Source organism: Haliotis rubra, unplaced genomic scaffold, assembly GCF_003918875.1.
Source record: "Haliotis rubra isolate DU_JTF1 unplaced genomic scaffold, ASM391887v1 Scf2, whole genome shotgun sequence".
NCBI classification, from domain to species: Eukaryota; Metazoa; Mollusca; class Gastropoda; order Lepetellida; family Haliotidae; genus Haliotis; species Haliotis rubra.
The window spans coordinates 8,306,643-8,331,577 of record NW_025766002.1 but is presented as its reverse complement, the minus strand read 5'-3'; the positions used below and the strand labels follow the sequence as shown (position 1 = coordinate 8,331,577).

The following is a 24,935-nucleotide window of genomic DNA, read 5'->3' as shown; positions in this document are numbered from 1 at the left end:
GAAAAATCTGAAACTTTACTTAGTAAATGGGCATACAGTTTAGTACACAGCAAATGTTAATATGTATTTCTTATGCAACAATGAAGTTACGTTCGTATCCTCAAAACAGCGTCGACCCCTAAGTTGTTTAAGCACTACAGCTCTTACTACTCCCTTGCTGTAACACATGCTTGTACATGGTGGTATAAACCTACACCGGTTTATTTGGAGACATTCACTTGACGGAGAGGTAATGAATGTATAACAGGTGTAAGTAGCGGTAACACCTCTAGATTACCCGACAAGGGTTCCCTTACAGCATTTCTCCTGTCTGGAGTAAATACTCAACATTATAAATTTGCTGTCTGGTAAAGCGAGGGATCGACAAAATTAATATTTCACTTAGTTCGATATTATTTAGTGTAGTTTGAAAAAGCGTATCCAGTGATAACCATTTAGACACTGTTGATGTTTGGTCAAAATACAGTTATACACGATTTGTGACAGTATTAAGTTTTCGGTACAGGGGTAGGTAAGCTAATGTCAAAATGATTATATGCGCTGGAATATCTTTATATAAAGTAGGGTTCTACCCAGTTCACATAGATCATAAAATTTGGTGAAGATTTACGAAGTCCAGTTGCCATTTTAATTTTTGTTAAATGTACCAATTCCGCGTGCGGGCGGCGCAGCAGAGATCGCAACCCAGTCAAGAATTCTGAGATATCATCCGGGTTGTCGTGGGGAAAAAACAATAGCCAAAACAACAACCAGTCCCGGGGAATTGCTCTGGATCAGTGTCCCTTTAATTGAAATAATGCAGCACCTCAGCCGTAATTTTAAGAGGATCGGGCTCATCGTAATGCAGGCTATAAATCTTGGCACACGAAGCCACACCATTGTTATGTTTGACCTGGCCATGGATGAATATCCCTGATGTCAATCACTGGAGTGAGTGAGTGAGTGAGTTTAGTTTTTCAGCGCACACTCAATCACTGGAAATTGGGTGTTGAATTGATATAATTCATGGTCAAGGTGGGCACCTCAATTTGTTTTGTCACAGTGATGACGATACATAGTCCACTTGTATGCCTGCACGGTTATATATGAACACTATCAGTCAGTCACTCCACCAAAGGGACATGTTAATATGCAAGGGCAGCCTTCCTCATACATCCTACACGGGCTGTGCTGGAGTTTAAGAACAAATGGCCTTGTAATATGTCCATCCAGATTTGGTGTAAAGATTTGCCAGTGACACAGACACAAACTCACAGGTTCCATTTCCACTGCTGCTGTCCAAGAGATTGAAGTTGAAGCCATCACATGCCCACATAGTTGTACATTCAATCATGCAGGTTTTCAAGCTTCCGACGATTTCATGCTTTGGTCTGGTCGTGAGGTACTTCTCCGTGTAGGGCACAAAGGTGGAAGGGTACCTCTGACTGAAACTGCAGTTGTTTTCTGAAAGTGTCAAGGAAAAAAATTCTTGTATCCATACAAGGTGTGGAAGGTTAAACTCATAGCACTATTAGGACAATACAAGATAAAAACAGGCTATAGATCGCCAACAACTGAAGGTAGATCACCATACTAGGGACCATGGGGACTTACAGTACCTTTGCTACCTGCTGCACCCTAGCTGGATTTACACCATCCCCTCAGTCATTGGCGTTTATATTGACATGTAGCCGTACATTAAAATGACAAAAATACTACGATTAAAAACCTGGTAGACTTAAATGTACTTGAAATGTTTTGGGACTTACGTACCCTCTCAGGGGGACAATAATTTTACAGTACTTTAACCCCCTTTGAGGGTACAGCCACTAACAATACAAGTTACTAATCTAAACTACAAATCGTTAAAGTACATCTATCTACAGAACATATTATTCAAAATTCATCTATTAAATCAATTTCTTTTAATAAGCCAATAATTAAATGAAAATTAACAGTGTTAAACAGATCCTTAACTGTTTTCACAATGAAATACTTATCCCTTATGATGGAGAATTCAACACAGTCAAGCAGGAGATGCTTGACTGTGACTCTCTCATCACAAGGGATACAAAACGAAGGATCTTCACCTTCTAACAAGTATTTTTGAGTATACCTTGTATGACCAATGCGGCATCGTCGCATGATGACCTCTTCAAATCCGGAATGACAACCCAAGTAGGTGTAACCAATATAGGGTTTTATTTCATGTAATTTGTTAATACCTACTTGGGTGTCCCACTTCTTTTGCATCAGATCGCGGATGTAAGTTCTAATGCTAGCTTTGTAATCAGAGTATGGAATAAGAAGTGGTGTCACAGATTGGTTGAGTGCTGCCTTGGCAGCAAGATCGGCCATAGTGTTCCCAGAAATTCCAACGTGGCTGGGTAACCAACAAAAGACGATGTCGCATTGGCCAGTTGCAAGATCATTATACAATTTAGTTATTTCAATTAAAAGTGGATGTTTTTACAAGAGAAAGTTTTAATAGCCTGAAGGCAAGAAAGGGAATCTGAAAATATGATATATTGTTTATATTTGGGGTGTCTATTAATATATTTAAGAGCTGTTAATATGGCGTTAGCTTCTGCTGTGAAAATAGAGCTGTTATTTGGTAATTGAGAAGAGATTGTTCTGGATCCAGTGACAGTGGCACAAGCCACTGCGCCACTATCCTTGGACCCATCAGTAAATACGGATTTGTATGTATTATATTTACTTTTTAATTGATTATATTCTTGTTTATACTGTAATTGGCAACCGTGAAGGGCCACCTCCTCGTGGTGGGTGCTGGGTAACGCTAAGAGCCCTTCAACCCCCCGTTGTGGACCCGGGGGCATATTTGGTCCACCAACCAGTTTGCCGTGGGTTGCGCCCCTGTGTCGGTGGAGGACGGGAGGCTGGTGGTTGAGGGCACTGGTTCCAGGAACAGTGTTCCTTTGCCCAACACACCACTTCGCCCCTTACTTCACCTAGACGGGTGGTTGAACTGGCCCGGTTCAATCAATCGGCTGGTCATGCCAAGCCCTGAGTATTATTGTATTTCCCAAAATACTTCAACTTTTTAACTTGTTTTGATAAAAGTCTTGGCCAAATTATCTATCACTCGAATTGCAAGTGCATCTTCATCAATTTTGTAATTTGCCTAGAGTCATATACCCAGAAGGCGGTGGCTCATGGGCCAATCTGGTAGATTACTTAATTCTTTAATTCTTCTGCTGGAGTATATCATCCGGGTATCCCTGGTGCTGCAAGTCGGAGATCCACTTGTTATTAGCATTGTCTTTATGATACTCCATGGTGGGTGGGGAGCTCGGATGATGAACCTTATTACCAACAAACATGGACTACCAAACCCCTAACAAAAACCAAACGTCCTCTGGATAATGAAGACGAGCAACGGCCTTTAACGCCTGTAGAACATTGGCCACGGTTTCTAGTGATTGAGACAGTTGACAAAACACCTCTCAAGCTGAACCCTTTGCAATATCTAAGGGAGTTCAAGGCATAGCTGGCGAGGTAAAAACATCAGACGATTGCGATCAGGTTCTTTGCTAATAGAATGCAACAGGAAGCAACAATCCAACAACCTCATGTCAATAGTTTCGTTTGTTGGTGTTCCTGTTTCAGTTACAGCTCATAGAACACTCAATACCAGTAAAGGCATTGTTCGTGACAGGGATCAGTTGTTTACTGATATGACTGAAGCTGACATAGTGTTTGAGATGCGAGATCAAGGTGTTCTGTATGTTAAACGGTTCTCCACACGAAAGAACTCACAAACACAACCTACTAATACATACCTTTTTTCATTTTCAACATCGACTGCCCCAACAACAATTAAAGCAGGTTACTGCAATATCAAAGTTGACACTTATATTCTCAACCCGCTGAGGTGTTTCAAATGCCAAAAATATGGCCATGGCGTCAATACGTGTACACGATCTGTCACATGTGCTCACTGCAGTGAGCAAACTCACACAACGGAAGACTGTGACAATGATGTTAAAAAATGTACCAATTGTTCAGGGAGTCACCCGTCATACTCCAAAGACTGTCCTATCTGGAAACAACAGATGGAAATAAATAAAATTAAATTTTCCAGAAACATCAGTTTCTCTGATGCAAAGAAACTTGTTCTATCTCGGGAAGGCACAGGAACGTATGCGTCTATCGTTCAGATAGCCCCTGAAACAAACCCCAAAGTCAAGACATCATCTATAGACTGCCAGACAGACTTGACATGGTTGAAATCTGAAGCACCTCAAATATACTCAAATGAACAATCAACTCAAACATCGGACTCACTTTCTGACATACAGACTCTATCACAAGACCAATCATCGTCTTTCACCCAGAATCAATCACCAGCACAAAACCCACAAAAGTCTCACAGAAATATGAAGCAAACCAAAGCAAGAACTGAATCTTCGAAAGGACATCTAAGTGATAGAATTTCAAAGGGGTCAGATAATCAGATCCAACTATTTAATAAGTTTGGATCTCTGGAAAGAATGGATGTGGCTGAAAACATCGAGCCACGGGCGCATAGCATATCGCCCTCTAAAAAGGTACGGGGTAGATGCCCAATCATTCCACCCAAAAGATAGCTTCCCTAAAGAATATTATACAGTGGAATTGCCGAGGACTGAAGACCAACTTTAACGACTTACACCTATTGGTCCAGGACTTTAGTCCATCAGCATTCTGTCTGCAAGAAACATATCTAAAGCAGACAGATAATTTCAGTTTACGTCAGTTCAATGCATATCATTCTTTTTCTCCCCCAGGTGATAGGGCTACGGGAGGATCTTCCATCCTTGTACGGCATAATGTACTCCAAAGCCCTGTTTTGCTTAAAACTAATCTTCAAGCCGTTGCAGTACGCATTACTCTGCACGTTGCTTTTACTCTCTGCTCGCTGTATATTCCGCCATTTTCAGCTCTTCAACAGGCTGATATTCAAACACTTTACAATCAACTTCCGAAACCCTGTATTATTATGGGTGACTTTAATGGCCACAACCCACTCTGGGGCGGTACAACTCTGAACGCTAAAGGTAAAATACTGGAGGAGTTTATTTCAAACAATGATTTATGCATATATAATGATTGTTCAAACACATATTTACACCCTGGCACAGAAACGTATTCAGCTCTTGATTTGTCAATTACTGATTCTAACCTATTAAATGAGTTTGAATGGTCAGTCCACGACGACCTCTGTGGTAGTGACCATTTTCCCACAATACTAAAACCTGTAAACCCATCTGATGTTCCTCCATCATCAAGATGGAATTTTAAAAGGCTAACTGGCCTTTATATGAAACTCTCTGTTCTGCCAAACTTAAACCTGAACTTTTTATAGATGTTCCTGATCTTATAAAAGACTTTTCTTATGAACTGAATATCATAGCTGACTATTGTATACCAAAGTCCTCTGTGGTTCCACATATTCGGAAACCATGGTTCAACGATGAATGCAAACAAGCTAGGAAGGCGCGGAAAAAAGCTGAACATTATTTCCGTCGCCATCCTATGGTGCACAATTTAAATAAATTTAAAATTTTACATGCTAAAGCGCGGCGTACCTTTAAGCAGCATAAACGCCAGTCTTGGCAAAATTATGTATCTAAAATAAATTCTCGAACGCCCATGTCCAAGGTTTGGAACATGGTCCAGAAAATTAAAGGTAAAGGTACTAAATCTAGTGTCCATCATCTTACCATGGAGATCAATTACTTACCGATAAATCAGATATTGCAAATAAACTGGGTGAAACTCTCGCTAAACACTCTTCCTCTTCTAATTATGTGCCTAAATTCCAACAATATCAAAAACAAGAAGAAAAGAAAACTATTAATTCCCATTCAGATAATGGGGGAAGATTATAATGAAACATTTTCTATTCATGAACTCCATACTGCTCTTGATCAAGCTCACGATACTGCTACAGGAGCTGATAACATACATTATCAACTCCTGAAGCACTTACCAGAATCATGTTTAGAAACGCTATTACATATTTTTGATGATATTTGGACGTCAGGGGAATTTCCTTCCTCATGGCGGGACGCTATAGTTGTACCAGTACCTAAACCTGGACGTGATCATACAGATCCGTCAAATTACCGACCTATTTCACTAACAAGCTGTGTTTGCAAAACCATGGAACGCATGATTAATAATCGACTTGTTTGGTACTTGGAAACTAATAACCTTATAACAGATATACAATGTGGTTTCCGTAAAAACAGAAGTACTGTCGATCACCTAGTGCGTTTGGAATCATTTGTTAAAAACGCACTCATTAATAAACAACACGCTGTGTCTATCTTTTTTGATCTTGAAAAGGCCTATGACACTACGTGGAAATATGGCATTTTAAAAGATTTACATGGCTTCGGATTGCGAGGCCGTTTGCCTCAATTTATAGCGAACTTTTTAAAGGACAGACAATTTCAAGTCCGAGTGGGTTCTACCCTGTCTGATCATTACAATCAGGATCAGGGTGTCCCACAAGGCAGTATTTTGTCTGTGACTTTATTTAGTATCAAGATCAACAGCTTATCCAAGGTTTTAAATGATTCAATCGATGGATCACTTTTTGTGGATGATTTTAATATTTCTTGTCGTGGTAAAAATATGCATACTATTGAACGACAACTGCAGTTGTGTTTAAACAAAATATATAAATGGTGTCTTGAAAACGGCTTTAAATTTTCTAAATCCAAAACCAATTGCATACATTTCTGCCGTAAATACAAACCGCATGAAGACCCTGAACTATCTCTGAATGGCACTCCCATCAAAGTTGTTAAGGAGGCCAAGTTCTTGGGTTTAATTTTTGACTCTCATTTAACATTTCTGCCGCATATTAAATCCCTCAAAACTAACTGCCTGAAGGCACTTGACTTGTTGAAAGTTGTTTCCAATTCTAAGTGGGGAGGGGATCAAGCCACTCTCCTACACCTATATCGATCATTGGTCCGCTCGAAACTTGATTATGGCTCCATCGTATATGGTGGAGCCTGCAAGAGCAACTTAAAACTATTAGATTCTGTCCATCACCAAGGTCTGAGACTATGTCTTGGGTCCTTTAGAATTTCACCTGTTGACAGCCTCTACGTCGAGGCTGATGAGCCATCTCTTACACAACGCCGTATAAAATTAACTTTACAGTATATTACAAAACTTTATTCCAATGAGTCAAACCCTGCATATAATTGTATCTTTACTCCACTATATGAAGATCTGTATAACAAGAAGCCTTCTCTTGTTCCGCCTCTTGGTATAAGAGTGAAACCTTTCCTTTCTGCTGCTGGCATTGAGCTAGAACATATAGCTCCTTCCCGTTTTCTTTCTTCTCCGCCTTGGCAATTGGTTAGGCCACAAGTTGACCTAACATTAACTACATTTAAATAATCCGAAACAAATGAATTACAGTATAAACAAGAATTTAGTCAATTAAGAAATAAATATAATACATACAAATCCGTATTTACAGATGGGTCCAAGGATGGTGGCGCAGTGGCATGTGCCACTGTCATTGGATCCCGAACAATATCTTCTAGAATACCGGATAACAGCTCTATCTTTACAGCAGAAGCAAACGCCATCTTAACAGCTCTTAAATATATTAATAAACACCGTAAATATAAACAATATATCATCTTTTCAGATTCTCTTTCGTGTCTTCAGGCTATTAAAAATCTTTCTTGCAAACATCCACTTTTATTAGAAATTATTGAATTGTACAATGAACTTGCTACTGGCCAATGCGACATCGTCTTTTGTTGGTTACCCAGCCACGTTGGCATTTCTGGGAACATGATGGCTGATATTGCTGCTAAGGCAGCCCTCAACCAATCTGTGACACCACTTCTTATTCCATACTCTGATTATAAAGCCAGCATTAGAACATACATCCGCGATCTAATGCAGAAGAAGTGGGACACCCAAGTAGGTATTAATAAATTACATGCAATAAAACCCTACATTGGTTACACCTACTTGGGTTGTCATTCCAGATTTGAAGAGGTCATTATGCGACGATGTCGAATTGGCCATACCAGATATACTCATGAATATTTATTGAAATGCGAAGATCCTCCGTTTTGTATCCCTTGTGATGAAAGGATCACAGTCAAGCATGTCTTGCTTGACTGCATTGAATATTCCATCACAAGGGATATCTATTTCACATCCAAAACACTGAAGGATCTTTTTAATAATGTCAGTTCTCGTTTAATTCTTGCATTTTTTAAAAAACTAGATTTGTTGACTGATTTGTAAATAGGTATATATTTTATTATTGGTAGTTTAGATTAGCAACTGAGATTGTTAGTGACTGTACCCTCAAAGGGGGTTGACGTAGCGTAAAATTATTGTCCTCCTGAGGGGGTACGTAAGTCCCAAAACTTTCAAAGTCAATTTAAGTGTACCTGCTTTTTAATCGTAGAATAAGTGTGTTTTTAATTTATGGCTAGATTTCTCTTCTGTCGCCAATGGCTGAAGGGATGGTGTAAATCCAACTAGGGTCCATGCAGGTAGCAAAGGCACTGTAAGTCCCCATGGTCTCTAGTATGGTGATCTACCTTCAGTTGTTGGCGATCTATAGCCCATTTTTACATTGTATTGTCTTCTTTAATTGGAATGTTTTAGTTTTTTTCGCTAGTTTTATATTGATAGCTGTGATTATCTAGTATTTTTACTGTCCTTCGTCGGCAGGTTTTTTATAATATACATATATTTCATTCTAATATCGCATGTTCTCGTCACGATATGGCTGAAATATTGCCAATGTGACGTTAAATATTAACTCACTCACTCACTCACTATACTGTAATTCATTAGTTTCAGATGTTTTAAATGATGTTAATGGTAGGTCAACTTGTGGCCTAACCAATTGCCAAGGAGGAGAAGAAAGAAGACGGGAAGGAGCTATAGTTACCTACGGAAGCGTCCGAGTGCCACAGTCAGAATTTTTTTTATCTCCTAATTAGGTGATACTATCTCCTAATTAGGACTTAATATCTCCTAATTAGGACTTAGCTATCCCCTAATTAGGTGATACTATCTCCTAATTAGGACTTAATATCTCCTAATTAGGACTTAATATCTCCTAATTAGGACTTAAGGATCTTATAAATATGTTTGAAAAAGTCAACCAGTAGTCATTCACTTCTTCTGTTTGGGTTTAGCATCTTGGATGAAGTCATGGATGAAAGCATATGCATTTTTTTCATGTTGGACATGCAGTATTCAGGGTCTTTAATCCTCTTTATGAGGATTTGTACAACAAAAAGCCTTTTCTTGTTCCACCTCTTGGTTTAGAATTCAACCATTCATTTCTGCTGCCGGCATTGAGCTGGTAACTACGGAAGCGTCCTAGTGCCACAGTCAGAATTTTTTTTATCTCCTAATTAGGTGATACTATCTCCTGATTAGGACTTAATATCTCCTAATTAGGACTTAGCTATCTCCTAATTAGGTGATACTATCTCCTAATTAGGACTTAATATCTCCTAAATAGGACATAGCTATCTCCTAATTAGGTGATACTATCTCCTAATTAGGACTTAGTATCTCCTAATTAGGACTTAATATCTCCTAATTAGGACTTAATATCTCCTAATTAGGACTTAATATCTCCTAATTAGGACTTAAGGATCTTATAAATATGTTTGAAAAAGTCAACCAGTAGTCATTCACTTCTTCTGTTTGGGTTTAGCATCTTGGATGAAGTCATGGATGAAAGCATATGCATCAGACTTTGAAGACTTTGAAAAGGAAATCAAAACGACTGAAACTGTGTAGGCGAAGACATACTAGTGAAAGAGGTAGAAGAGGTAGAAGAACCAGTGATTACACAGTGCCATTAGAAAGTGGTCAGATGTAACCTATGTTATATATGGGATTACACTTTCTTAGTAAAGTACAAATTCTAGTTCTTTTGTCGGGTTGAGTCCCATCCGGGTTTCGAACCCACACCCTCAGAATCAGGCACCTAATCGCCAGCGGTGGCTGGAAGTCGCGGTGAGTGAGCCGGCTGACTTTGTGTGCTGGCGATCGGATGGCTGGCGATTGGATGCCATCCTTGAAGGGACTCAACCCCACAAAAGTACTAGAATTGTACTTTACTAAGAAAGTGCAATCCCAAATATAACATAGGTTATAGAAGAATCAGGACAAATATGTGGTTACAAGCTTATGCATCTGAAATGCATACAAGAGGGATTCGCTGTCAGTCAAGACACGGTGCGTCTTTGCTGCATTTAGTAGTGGTAGAAATAAGAGTACCAGAACACCCAATGCCAACGTCACCTGTTCATTATTATTTATCCACAGTATCGCATAATCCATATAATCTGTGAGATCAACAGTCACATTTTTTCAGATCGTCATGTAAGCATGCCTTGTCATAAAAAACACAGTCCTTACTGTCCTACGAATCTGCAACAGGCTACATACATACGTCTTCCCAACTGAACAGAGTTTTATATATAGTGTAATGTCTGTCCACTTGTATCCAATAATATATTTCGAGTCTTAGCCTGTGCATACACGCCTGGTTATGTACAACAGACGTGACCTGTATAACTAGGTCAGTGGGTTAGTAGGCCTACCTTTCAAATCGTCTTGCACAACTATAATGTAAACCATGTTTATAAAAATAAACAAAACGTTATCACTAAGTTTTACAGTCATTTTTACACGTGCAATCACAACAATTAATTTAATAGTAGTTCCGTTAGCATTTCCCATATTAGCCCATTTTATGCACTGATATTTGGTCATCTCCCTTTTAATGACAAGCGATATCTTCCCGAAGATGGTGTAACCAGTCTGGCCTATGGTCATTGGAGAATCAGAGAAGAGCCAATGAATGGAGGTATGAATAGCCCAGAACCTTGTTGTTCTGTCACTGACCTTTTTGCGGAGAAACATCAAGATGGATATCTGTTCTTTGTGTGGAAATACTTATACATGGTCTTATGATTTGAAGACTGGCTGACTGACTGAGTTTGGTTTTACGCCGCTTTTAGCAATATTCCAGCAACATCGTGGCGGGGGACACTAGAAATGGGCTTCACACATTGTACCCATGTGGGGATTCGAACCCGGGTCTTTGGAGTGACGAGCCAACGCTTTAACCACTAGGCTACCCCACTGCCCCTATGATTTGAAGAGACACATGAGAGTCAAACATTCTGATGAATGCCAAAATGCAGTTCCACTGATGCTGACGACGACGCAGACGCAGACGCAGACGCAGCAGCAGCAGACACAGCACCACCACCACTACCACCACACACACAAATACATACCACCACACACCACCACACCACCACCCACCACCTACCACCATCACCACCATCACCATCACCCACCACCACCGACCACCACATACCACCACACACCACCATCACCACCATATACCACCAGACACATGGTAGAGAGATGTGTAAAGTGTATTTGTATATTTCAAGAGACATCGGTATATATATTGTAAGGGTGGCTTGGGGAGGTTCTCCTACCCATGTCCATTCTGCATGCACGGGGATATTAAATATTGCGTATAGAAGTTGTATGTTGTCATTGTTTATTTCGCTCTATAAATTTGCATTTGTGCCGGCATGTGTCATTACACAAACGGACGACTTGAGTTTTTTTCAACATGGCGTCGGCCATGCTATAGAGGAAACAAGGGCGATTCCGCCTGTGACGTCATTTGTGTGGTAGCCTCTCACATTCAGGGAGGCTACCCGATCTCTATGGAAGTACATGCAGTTGGGTGTTCTTGTACTCTCATTTCTGTCACTACTAAATGCAGCAAATGAAGTACCATGTCTTGACTGATAATGAATCCCTCTTGTATGCATTTCAGATGCATAAGCTTGTAAGCACACATTTGTCCTGATTCTTCTACCTCTTTCACTACGGTCCCTCGCCGTGATATTGCTGGAATATTGCTAAAAGCGGTGTAAAACCATACTCACTCACTCACTTTCACTACGAACATAGCAACTTCTGCAATATCACTATTATGTCTTCGCCTAAACAGATTCAGTCGTTTTGATTTCCTTTTCAAAGTCTTCAAGCTTATAATGATGCCATTTACATGGGCCAAACAAGACACAATTTCTGAATACTGCATGTCCAACATGAAAAAAATGCATATGCTTTCATCCATGACTTCATCCAAGATGCTAAACCCAAACAGAAGAAGTGAATGACTACTGGTTGACTTTTTCAAACATATTTATAAGATCCTTAAGTCCTAATTAGGAGATATTAAGTCCTAATTAGGATATATTAAGTCCTAATTAGGAGATACTAAGTCCTAATTAGGAGATAGTATCACCTAATTAGGAGATAGCTATGTCCTATTTAGGAGATATTAAGTCCTAATTAGGAGATAGTATCACCTAATTAGGAGATAAAAAAAATTCTGACTGTGGCACTAGGACGCTTCCGTAGTTACCAGCTCAATGCCGGCAGCAGAAATGAATGGTTGAATTCTAGACCAAGAGGTGGAACAAGAAAAGGCTTTTTGTTGTACAAATCCTCATAAAGAGGATTAAAGACCCAGTTAAATGCAGGGATAGACTCGTTAGAATAAAGTTTTGTTATATACTGCAAGGACAATTTTATATGGAGTTGTGTAAGAGATGGTTCATCTGCCTCGACGTAGAGACTGTCAACTGGAGAAGTTCTAAAGGATCCAAGACAAAGTCTTAGGCCTTGGTGATGGACAGAATCTAATAGTGTTAAGTTGCTTTTGCAGGCTCCACCATATACGATCGAACCATAATCAAGTTTAGATCGCACCAATGATCTATATAAGTGAAGGAGGGTAGTTTGATCCCCTCCCCACTTTGAATTGCAGACAACCTTTAACAAATGAAGTTCCTTCAGCCATTTAGCTTTAAGGGATTTAATATATGGCAGGAATGTTAAATGGGAATCGAAAATCAGGCCCAAGTATTTGGCCTCCTTTACAACTTTGATGGGAGTGCCTTTTAAAGATACTTCTGGGTCCTTATGAGGCTTATATTTCTACAAAAATGTATACAATTAGTTTTTGATTTAGAAAATTTAAAGCCGTTTTCAAGACACCATTTATTTATTTTGTTTAAACATAACTAAAGTTGCCGTTCAATAGTATGCATATTTTTTACCACGATAAGACATATTACAATCATCCACAAAAAGTGATCCATCAATTGAATCGTTTAAAACTTTGGATAAACTGTTGATCTTGATGCTAAATAAAGTGACAAACAAAATACTGCCTTGTGGGACACCCTGATACTGATTGTAATGATCATACAGGGTTGAACCCACTCGGACTTGAAATTGCCTGTCTTTTGAAAACTGTTATATAAATAGAAGCAAACGGCCTCTCAAACCAAAATCATGCAAATCCTTCAGAATGCCATGCTTCCGGGTCGTATCATAAGCTTTATCAAGATCAAAGAAAATTGATACAGCATGTTGTTTATTTACTATAGCATTTTTAACAAAGGATTCTAAACGTACCAAATAATCAATGGTACGACGATTGTTCCCTTAAACCACATTGAATATTTGTTATTAGGTTATTGGTTTCAAGATACCAAGTTAATCTATTATTCACCATACATTCAATGGTTTTACAGACACAGCTAGTTAGAGATATCGGTCTGTAATTCGACGGATCTGTATGATCCCTGCCAGGTTTTGGTATTGGGACTACAATGGCATTACGCCACGAAGAAGGAAATTCTCCAGACGTCCATATTTGGTCAAATATATCTAAAAGTGTCATCAGACATGGTTCAGGCAAGTGTTTCAGTAGCTGATAATGTATATTATCATCACCCGCTGCAGTGTCATGAGCTTGCTCAAGTGCAGTATGTAGCTCATGTAATGAAAACACTTCATTATAATCTTCACCGTTATTTGATTCGAAATTAAGTTTTATCTTTTCCTGTTGTTTCTGATATCTCTGAGACTCAGGGACATAATTTGCCAATGATGAATTTTTGGCAAAAGTTTCGCCAATTTTATTTGCACTTTTAGACTTGTCAGTAATTAAATTATCACCATCTTTAAGATGGTGAACAGCAGATTTTGAACCTCTGCCTTTAATTCTTTGAACCATGTTCCATACCTTAGACATTGGCGTGCGTGAATTAATTTTGGAGACATAATTTTTCCAAGATTGTCGTTTGTTTTGTTTAAAGGTACGACGCGCCTTTGCATTGAGTATTTTAATTTTTTAAAGTTATGGACAGTTGGATGATGGCGGAAATCACACTCTGCCTTTTTCCTCGCTTTTCTGGCTTGTCTACAATCTGTATTAAACCATGGTTTTCGTGGAGTCGTAGAGGACTATGGTATACACTCATCAGCTATTTCATTTAAAACGTCAGCGAAAGTGTGAATGGGATCAGTTATATCACTGAAACATTTATGTCGCAGTTTCGATTTACAAACAGTTTGATATAAAGACCAGTTAGCCTTCGAAAAGTTCCATCATGTATACGATGGAGAATCAGATGGAGTAATTTCTGAAAGGATAGTTGGGAAGTGGTCACTTCCACAAAGGTCATTATGAACAGACCAATCAAAATCATTTAGGAGGTTAGAATCTGCAAGAGACAAATCCAGAGAAGAATAAGTGCCAGTTGCAGGATGCAGATAGGTGCTTGAATCATCATTGAATATGCACAGGTTATTATTGGAAATGAAATCTTCAAGTATTTTGCCTTTAGTATTAGTGTTAGTACTGCCCCAGAGTGGGTTGTGACCATTTAGGTCACCCATAATAACACATGGTTTCGGAAGTTGATCATAGAGTGATTGAAGATCAGTCTGTTGAAGTGCCGATGAAGGTGGAATATACAGAGAGCATAATGTAAATGCTACACCCAGAGTAAGTCGCACTGCAACAGCTTGGAGATTAGTGTAAGTGTAACAGGGCTGTGAATAACATCCTGTCGTATAAGGATATTAGAACCTCCAGTGGCTCTATAACCTTGAGGGGAAAAATAATGATAGGCTTCAAACTGACGTAAGTTAAAATTATCTGTCTGTTTCAGATACGTCTCTTGCAGACAGAACGCTGATGGTGTTAAATCCTGGATTAATAGCTGTATTTCATTAAAATTTGTCCATAGTCCTCTACAGTTCCACTGCACGATATGTTCAGATAGACCTATCTTTTAGGTGGATTAATAGGGCATCTACCCCGCACCTTTTTCAAGGGCGACAAGCTATGTGCCCTAGAATGGACGTTTTCGGACACGTCCATGTCCTCAAGTGATCCGTATTTGTTAAATAATTTGATTTTATCATCGGACCCTCTTGGGGCTCTGCCACTTTGTTTCTTCAAAGAATCTGGCTTCGGTTTGCCTTGTTTTCAACAATTTGTGGAACGTTTGACGTTGATTGAGTCCTTTGAGCTGACTGAGAAAATGTGTCACCATCATGAGATGGTTGTGCTTGGATTTTGGCCGTGACAGGAAGTGATTCCGCAGTTTGTGTAGACACAGCAGGTGACAAAATCTTAGGAGAATCGGTTTTGAGCCACGTTAAATTCGTCTGACAGCGTACAGATGATTTGGCTAGTGGAGGAGTTGCATCAGACGGCTGTGGATGCATATGTTTCCTTAATTTCAGATCGTAAGACAAGCTTTTTGGCATCAGTAAAACTAATGTTTTGGGTGAACTTTATCTTATTGATCTCCATCTGCTGTTTCCAGATCGGACAATCTTTTGGAGAATGATGAGTGATTGCCTGCACAGTTGCTACATTTCTTAAAGTCACTGTCACAATCTTTTGTTGGATGTGTCTTCTCACCACAGTGAACACACACAACAGACAATGTGCAAGTACTAACCCCATGACCAAACTTCTGGCATGTAAAACATCTTAAAGGATTTGGTATGTAGGTGTCGACATTAATGTGACAATATCCCGCCTTTACTGATCTGGGAGCATTTGGAGAGGAAAACGAAAACAGGTACGTATTAGTCTGAATGGTTTCCTGGTTTTTACGTGTTGTAAAACGTTTAACGTATGTCACCCCTTGATCTTTCATTTCAGAAACAATATCAAGTTCAGACATGTTGGCAAACAATCGATCTCTATCTCTGATGATTCCTTTGCTGGTTTTAAGTGTTCTATGAGAGGATACTGTTACTGGAATGCCGACGAATGTTTCAGTAGTCATCAGGTTATTAGCCTGTTGTCTTTTGCTGCACTCTACGAGCAATGCACCTGAACGTAAACGTTTGATATTTTTAACGTCACCGGCAATGCCTTGTATGCCTTTCTGTATTGCAAAAGGGTTCAACTTTAATCGTGTGTTTTCTTGAGCCTCAATCACGAGAAACCTAACTTGAACACACTGGGGACAACAGTTCATGAGATATTGTGTTAACAATAATCGGGACGTACGTACGTACGGACGGACGCTGCTGAATTCATAGTCCCCCCGTTCCGCGTTGCGGCCGGGTACAAATACAGTGGCCTCTACAGTGTTGTTAATTAGTATGTTACCTAATTAAAATAATGCGCGGAAATTGAATATTCGATATATACTAGGCACATAAAGAAACTGTGCATACCAAAATTTAAAATCTAAATTTATCAAACCTGTGTAGACACATAAGGATTTAAACTCAGAGATTAGTGACATGTATCCAACATGCATGCACGTGCCACGTTCCGTGACGTCAGTGGGTTCGTCCTTGAGACGTGCAATACGTTGTTTCACGTGCATTCCGGGAAAGAGAAACAGAGCAAATGAATGCCACACAATACTGTCACTTTGGAAAGCTCAACCCCTGCCCTTGCGATCGTTCAAAAAAATTAAACGGCTATTGAAACGCATAGCATGCCAAGGCTCACGTCTGCACAACGTCATGAGGCCATTGGGATGGTCCGTGGGGGAATGTCTCAATGACAAGTGGCTGCACATTTCCATTGCCACCGGAACACCATTTCTTCACTGGTGAGACGCTACCAGAACACAAATGACGTCATCGATCGGCCACGTTCTGGACGTCCACGTGTAACAACGCCAAGACAGGACAGATGGATAAGGGTGACCCATCTTTGCGAGATGGGACGAGATGGATCGACGTCTACGTCGTCTTCCTCATCCGCCAGATGACGTCCTTGACCTTGCAACAGAACTTGAGAGAATCTGGCGTGACATCCCACAAGGCTTCCTTGCACGTTTGATAGGCTCTACGCGTCGTCGATGCACTGCTGTTCTAAATGCCGATGGTGGACATACCCGTTATTGAGCTTGTGACATGGTCGTGTGACCCCTGTCCTGCTTGTGGACTCGTGACGTCATTGTGATTGACTTTTCAATTGAAATTCTCCCGACTTGTTATGGTCTCATGATCCCTCCATTAAAGTTTATATGTACCTTTGACATTGTTATCGTACTTATCAACTGGGATAATATTTTGACAATGCACAGTTTCTTTATGTGGCTAGTATATATGTTTTGGAAACTATAAGTTCTGATCTCTACAATCGTCGAAAACGTGAGCAGTTCTCAGACAATGTTGTTTTATTCATTTCTTTTCTAAAGTCGAATTTCACAAATATTGTCTTTTCAAGCTGCATTCAAATATATTTTATTTCCTTATCAATGACGTTTGGTTTAAAGGAGAATACGAGTGAATTGCAATAATTTGCTTGGTGAAAGATAAAGTCATCAGAAACATATTCCCAAATTTTCAATTACAAATTATGTGTAATTATGTTTTAATCGCGAAAACAGTTTCTCCAAATCTCAGCTTCGGCCATTATGCATATTTCACTGGAACCCACGTGACTTTTCCGCGCGTGACGTCAAATGTGCCTGAAATCCGCCATATTGCCAAAGACCAAGCGCTACATTAGTACAAATCGTGTTGTTTCTGTCGTTCTTTTAAATGGTACGATGGTGTATTGCGTTGCCTGGGGATGCACGGCATCATCGAACATGGGAAAGAACCACCATTTCTTCCGTTTTCCAAGTGAAATGACAGATTTCGGCGGGAGAAATGCGCCGATCATTCCGAGTAGGACGCATATGAAAGAGACATGCACGCATGGGGTATGGAAATCCCCAAGCTAGGCAGAAGAAGGTAAAAGTATCCATGAGATTCATTTATACTCCATCATTCCCTGTAACAACATACTGTCAGTGGTATTTTTAACATAAATTATATCAAGTCCGGTTGCCAGTCGAGTCGAATTGCCCCCGCTACGAAATGACCCAGCAAATTTGGTCAATATGCCCCAGTGGGGTAGTCAAAATGCCCCAATTTATATAAAATGAATAAATATAGGCCATAAATGCATAGTTTTGTCAACTTTGATATTATGTTCTTCATATAAATGTATATACATAGTTGTGAGTTTACTAATGAAACATTTATCAGAAATAATACTTCCTAATAACTTTTATATGAAGAACATAATATCATAATAAGTTGACAAAAACTATGCATTTACGGCCTATATTCAATCACTATAAATAAATTTGAACAAATTAGAATGAATGACCAAATTTGCTGGGGCAATTTGTAGCTGGTGCAGTTCGACTGGTACACATGAGATATATATTATCAAAATCAGTAAGAGATTTCACATGAGCTTGAAAATGTTTCGCTATAACGTTCTTTTCGGTTTGGAGCCCTAAATGATGCAGTCAGCTCGAAACATTGCCGAATACAACGGCAAATCATGAAGTACTTGCTGCTTTCATATTTTCCCATTTTGTCCAATTACGCACGTCGGCATCAGACTCGCTATTTGTCAGTAGTGTGTGCCTTGAAAGTTGTTCTGTATTCTCATTGGCTGACAAGATGTCATTCTGAGGCTATGACCGAGTACCATAACTATTTCCATAACCAAACAATGGAGAAACATACGTTGTCCTGACTAGTATTTAATAATTCACCAGTTTTCGGGGAATAACTTATCTGCGTCGCAAATATTATCTCTGCTCGACCAGGCTGGGATCTTGTATCGAGACTTGATACGTTATTAATGAGAAATAGGATCCTAATTTTTTTCAACAAAATAATTCCAGTGTAATTTTTTAAGCAGATAATATTTATTTTCCCTCGCCTGAAGCATAATTTATTTTTTTTTAAATCCCAGACACCCTATACAGTCACCCATTTTTTAAAAATAATTCTTAGTGACTGGTCATATATTTATAGGGGTGAGTTTGCTGGCTGGAACTGAATGACATTTTGCTGACAAATAGTAATCTTGTTAAATGATATGGTCTATTTTTATATTTATTTTGACCTCAAGCGGTGCCTCCGTTTCGCTTGATTCTTCTTCTTCATCTTCAGTGGAAGATTGTTTTGCAAGATGTAAAATCGGATCGTACTGATACGGTCTAACATCCATTTCCGAAATGACACCAGGAACAGCTTTTACTGCTTCAGAATCCACGGACACTGTTAAGTTGCGAGGTAAAATCAAAGAGAAAGCCATCAGCAACAGGCACTTATGACGTCATGTCACATGATACCCCCTCTGCTCATTAACTGTCTGGTGTTTCCGTAATATGCGGAAATACGAGTACGTTTTTGTGTTTTTATTGCTATTTTACAAACTTTTTGTTCAATTTTAATCACGGAATGTGACTTTAAGAATATCCTTTACAAAAATCAATAGTTTTGTTTTCGTTCGTATTCTCCTTTAATCAATGATAAGATCTAAATCGAACGGTTATCAGGTTGACAACGTTAACAGGCCATCTAAATGAATCAATTAGGATCATTTTCCTTCTGTATGTGAACTTCCGTTGTTGAATTTGCCTATGATAAACAGTGAAGGGCAACATATTTTGGAAACAATTACATGACGACGTTCCATTAACCGTACAATGTTTGATCTGACCAAATACCAAGGTTTTTCCTGAACATTGATTCACTGACCATATATCTTTGGGTGGACTGCAACTTCACACAAGGTCAGCCTGTCCTGACTATTCAGATGTTGCCTCTTCTTTATCCGGACATATCGCCCCTCAACCGGATACATGCATCTAAGGGTTTCAGTAAGTGAATCCCCAAATTGCCCAAAGAAGGAAAAGCACAGCTGACCGTTTGCTCCAGGGTCAACAACTGGGTCAGCTGAGAATACTTCTATGTCAAAGTTGTGTAGACGCCAGTCTGGAACCAAAGTTTTGTGAAAATGAGACAACTATGATACTGAGCCTCACAAATTAACGGCAAAAGTTAAACATCCTGTCTTCAGTAATAACTCTTGGTTCGACCTTCTTATGGGAGGCTGTCGAAATAGGCGAATGATGAAGCGAATTGTTTCATATTATACAAACAAAATAGTAATCACTTTACCTATTGATGTGTACGCACAAAGCAGAAAAGCTTAATATTTGTGCACAGCCCAATAGCAATACAGACGGTTTCATGGCCTTAATCTTGATACACTGTTTTGGACACAACCAATTCTTTCAATTTTCTGAATCGTTTGTTCTTGCCTGAATAGCATAAGGCAACAGTTCAGCATTTGAGTACGTATATGTGCGTCGGAGACCAATTCTTGTCTTGAAATTTCAGACTTTAAACTATCAGCAAAAGTGAACTTTTATTTCTTCAAGAGTACCAGTATATAAAGAAATAACCATACACTACTATTGATTTTTGTATGTGAAAACTGTGAAGAGAGAGTAGGTACACTCCCATCTAGTGTCTGAAATACACACATATTACATAAAAAACGGTTCTGAAATCATAAAATATTATGAAAGGGTGATCAGAGATCTTTTTGAGGGAAAGCGAGGTAATCTAGACATGCCACTTATTCTTGACTGGCACTGGCTTTCTCTGATATATTTGTTTCAGGGCCTCTATGAATGACCAGTGATTGTGATGGACATGTAACTCCTGTATATTAACCAGTATGTCAGTTATATCCCGGCACAGCACAACTCACAACACCACAACGACTATAATGACTATAACAATCTAACATTTAATTAATGATGAAATATACGAACTCTTTGTTGAATGTAGACATGAAAAGATTGTGAAGGTGTTCAACAGATGTGAATTATCAATATTTACGATATTCGCTGGATCTTCTGTTAGCGATGGTGACCGCCTCAACGTTAACGACCTTTTGCAGATCCACCCGCCACCACGGCAGTGGGTCACCAGTGGAACTGGGTGTGTACGAACAAGATGAACCTTCAAAGATAAGATCTCCATTTCCGTCCACGGCTCGCCCCGGGCCAGCGGAGAACCCAATAGAATTCTGGACAGCAGGTTTCCCAAGGGCAACGTTGTCAAGGCAATGTGCTGAATAAAAGAGACATCAGCCAACTATTACTCCCAGCCAACTCTGAATCAATTTGATTTTAGCCCAGTACTTAATTTCAATACCGAATGTCCGAAACATAAGACTAGTATTTCCTGCCAATACTGAATGTCCCAAGTATGAGACTAATCTTCCTGTCAACCCAACTGACAATATTTATCAAATAATTTTTCATCAAAGTTGGTGAATGAATGGAATACATATGAAGTTCAGACTAATAGATTACCTCACTCGAGTACATGGAGTATCAAATAGACACATGCATTCAAGAAGATTCAAGAAGAATGTTTGGAAAAATCATGCTTTCAGAAAACTTATTGACAAGGTCTCAACATGATTCTGTTTGGTTAGTAGTGTACACATAAGAGAGTTACGGTCGTGTTGCATGAATCCGTTTTCACGGTGTAACGATATGTGATATCACCAATCTGCTTTATAGTCGTCAAGTTGGATATCAGAGTTGTATTTTTCCAACTATGAAGGGATATCACAGGCATAGTAAAAATGACTTCGATACAAAATGCTAATATCAATGTACTGAGGAAACCTACGGACTACCCAAAGGAAGAACAAGACAATGCTAGGTAATGTTTATTTGATGAATTTGTATCAGTATTAGCCTACAGACCTAAACATGTCGCATGTATCCGTTTTCACGATGTGATGATATTCTCTGTATCGTTTGTTGATGTTACAAACATTTTAAATTGTAAGAAAAGCAAAATTTATGGATGTCAACTTCTTTATTGTGAATAAAACGACGTTTTGGGTGTATGCTTGCTCCTTGGACATTACCTGATGAAGGAGCAAGCATACACTCCGAAACATCGTGTTGTTACCAATAAAGAAATTGACATTCATAAATCTTGTTTTCTTATGCATTCCGCTTCTAAATACCCTCCAAAGGTTTGATGTTAAATGGTGTAATGGATTACTACATAGGGAAACGGTATTTAAGCAGTCAACCAAACACGTTCCTTAACGAAATATAATTGCACGTACAAAGGTAACTAAAGGACTTACCACCGACAGAAGGAAAATAGTGAAGGATGAATCCCAATAGTTCACAGCACAACGTTACTGGAACAAGCATCCTTGAGCCGATCTGCACCGCTCACTGATAAGGATCGTGTGTTTTGTATTGACTCAGTTTCCAGCAGTAACACAATCTTTGTATTGATGTATTGTTGCCATTTTGCATTATTTTCTTTCTCTGTCAGTCTTTCCTTTCATATGTAGATACATGAAGTACATGATCAATATTGTTCTTCTTCTTGTTCGTTTGAGTGTTAAAAAGACGTGCGTAAACATTTCCCTGGTGATAAGCACAGTTTGCATAGAACTGAACCAAGCCATATCAGAATGTTTTGCAGAAGACGTCAAGGGAATTAGCAGTCATTAAATATGTACTCAGTGTCGGAATGGATGTTCGTGCTTCTATTAACTACTCTCCTGATGGAACCTGGGAAATGTAAACGCAAGGGACGAATCTTTAAAGGGAACTTGAGACAATCCTTTATGTCTTCACCTGTTTGTTTGCCAAAGCAAGAAGTTGATGTGACGTTGCAGAACAGTTATTTTGCTCACATGCTGTTGGCAATTCTTCAAAATTAACAAGCACGACCGAGATTTAATTACAATACATTATTATTGGTGCAAAATAGGTAAACAATTACCTAAGATGGGAGGTAATGTGTTATTCATCTCGCGTTGTGACACTGCCGAATATGCTACAAATGGTGATTTGTTTTCCTGGACACTGAGAAAATAGTATTACTTCCACAGAAAGTGAATATACAAGTGAATGTGTGGTAACTGGTAATTCCTCAAAAATAAGAAGCACGACAGGGATGTAATTACAATACATTATTATTGGTGCAAAGTACATTTCAAACCTTCGTCGAGGATAGGCAATAAATAATTGAATCAATTGCGTTTCAGCAACAGCATTGCAATTTGCATGCGGACTATGAGTGAGCCAAAAAGCAGGAAATCCTCGTAATGCGATTAAAAGTACGGGGCGGAAGCTAGCACACCGGAATCAGCCCCATCATTGACATTTGCGCAGAGGGACAAACACTGGTTACCCGTATTAATCCCAGTGGCGAATTTGCAGTTTCCATCTCTATCTAGTAAAAACGTTCTATCCGCTATGTTACTGTTTCTGTTTCACAAAATACTTAACTTAAAGTACTTCTGCTTCCTTCACAGAATTTTAATTATGTGGTTTTACATATGTTCTCAGGGGAACATAATTTTACACGACTATAATCTCCTCAAGGACACTGCAACTAACCATCTCTGTTACAAATTGAACACCGCCAATGTCAAAATTTATCAATCAGTTTAATTTCTTCTTAAAAGCAAATGATTAAATTAGGACGAAAGTTATAAAAATATGTATTCCAATGGTTCGGTAATATACCTGCCACATCGGGTTCGATAGAATCACACATTTCTGAAATGGTGAGTGAGTGAGTTTTACGCCGCACTCAGCAATATTCCAGCTATTTGGCGGCAGTCTGTAAATAATCGAGTCTGGACCAGACAATCCAGTGATCAACAACATGAGCATCAATCTGCGCCACTGGGATCCGATGACATGTGTCAACCAAGTCAGCGAGCCTGACCACCCGATCCCGTTAGTCGCCTCTTACGACAAGCATGGGTTACTGAAGATATATTCTAACCCGGACCTTCACGGGTTCTGAAATGGTGAACAATAATAGAGGTATCTACTTCACAACGACAATCATGAACGCCAGATAACTCATGTTTACATACAAACTCTCCGCATCACTCGCACCGCAATACTATTAGAATTTACGTCGACCGAAGCCAGTGTCACTGTATGGAGCCTCAGTACAGCGTTGGGCAAATACGTGTTGTTATGGCAGCGGGTAATACTTTGTATAGTTGTATCTACTTCACAACGACCATCACATCGGTTGGCTATATTACACCAGAACGAGATTGTTTTCGAATTTTATAGCACCCTTTCTTGGCCCTTGGATGTTAATATTATTCACTGATAGTTTGTTATTTGGGATACAATGGCATAACATTATTTCTCTATGCAATCGTTGCCGCGTTCCACAATACAATTTGCGCAATACAATACACGTTTTCCGTCACTGAAGTCACTGAAATGAATTATGTACTTTCTGTCGTAACTTATAATTAAATTGCACGGAATGAAAGGTTGACCTGATCAATATCATGTATAAATTAAATGTAATTTCCTTTTCTGATAACGAGGGGTTCGACGATATTGTTCATTATTATTTTTGAATGATTCCTATCAAGAGTGTGGGCTAAGCGCCGGTTGATATGAAGATTATATTTCGTCGTGCTGGCTCTCAAGTACATTTACTGTTGTATCCAATCCCGTTAGTCGGATCTACGACAACCATGGGTTGCTGAAGATCAATTCTAACCCGGATCTCCAAGGGTCTCAACTAACACAGCAAATCGAGAAAAGAAGAAATTTTGTCGAGTTAGAAAAGATTTATCGAAGAGGTATATTATGTAGTACTGTACACCAGATGATCGAGAATATGACCAAATCCATTAGTGACACAACATTAATATTATTGAG

General features: G+C 39.2%; 2 protein-coding genes across 2 annotated transcripts in view; both read right to left on the bottom strand.

Moving 5' to 3' along the window:
• LOC124275476 (fucolectin-1-like) overlaps nucleotides 1-24,935 on the bottom strand; it is a 50,094-nt gene that overhangs the window by 11,976 nt on the left and 13,183 nt on the right. The gene's annotated exons all lie outside the window — the stretch shown is intronic.
• Nucleotides 65-22,471, bottom strand: LOC124275477 (fucolectin-1-like). The gene is made up of 4 exons (XM_046711052.1): nucleotides 22,361-22,471; nucleotides 21,085-21,318; nucleotides 19,933-20,169; nucleotides 65-1,443 (listed from the first exon to the last, which is right to left on the bottom strand). Exons 1-4 carry the CDS (start codon nucleotides 22,428-22,430, stop codon nucleotides 1,178-1,180), a joined length of 807 nt encoding a protein of 268 aa, XP_046567008.1. The 5' UTR covers nucleotides 22,431-22,471; the 3' UTR covers nucleotides 65-1,177.

Coding starts and splice junctions, on each gene's coding strand:
- LOC124275477 (XM_046711052.1), bottom strand. CDS start 22,430: ATGCTTGTTCCAGTAACGTTGTGCTGTGAACTATTGGGATTCATCCTT. Junction 21,319..22,360: donor CTATTTTCCTTCTGTCGGTG/GTAAGTCCTTTA, acceptor TCTTTTATTCAG/CACATTGCCTTGACAACGTT. Junction 1,444..19,932: donor AGTCCACCCAAAGATATATG/GTCAGTGAATCA, acceptor TGACACTTTCAG/AAAACAACTGCAGTTTCAGT.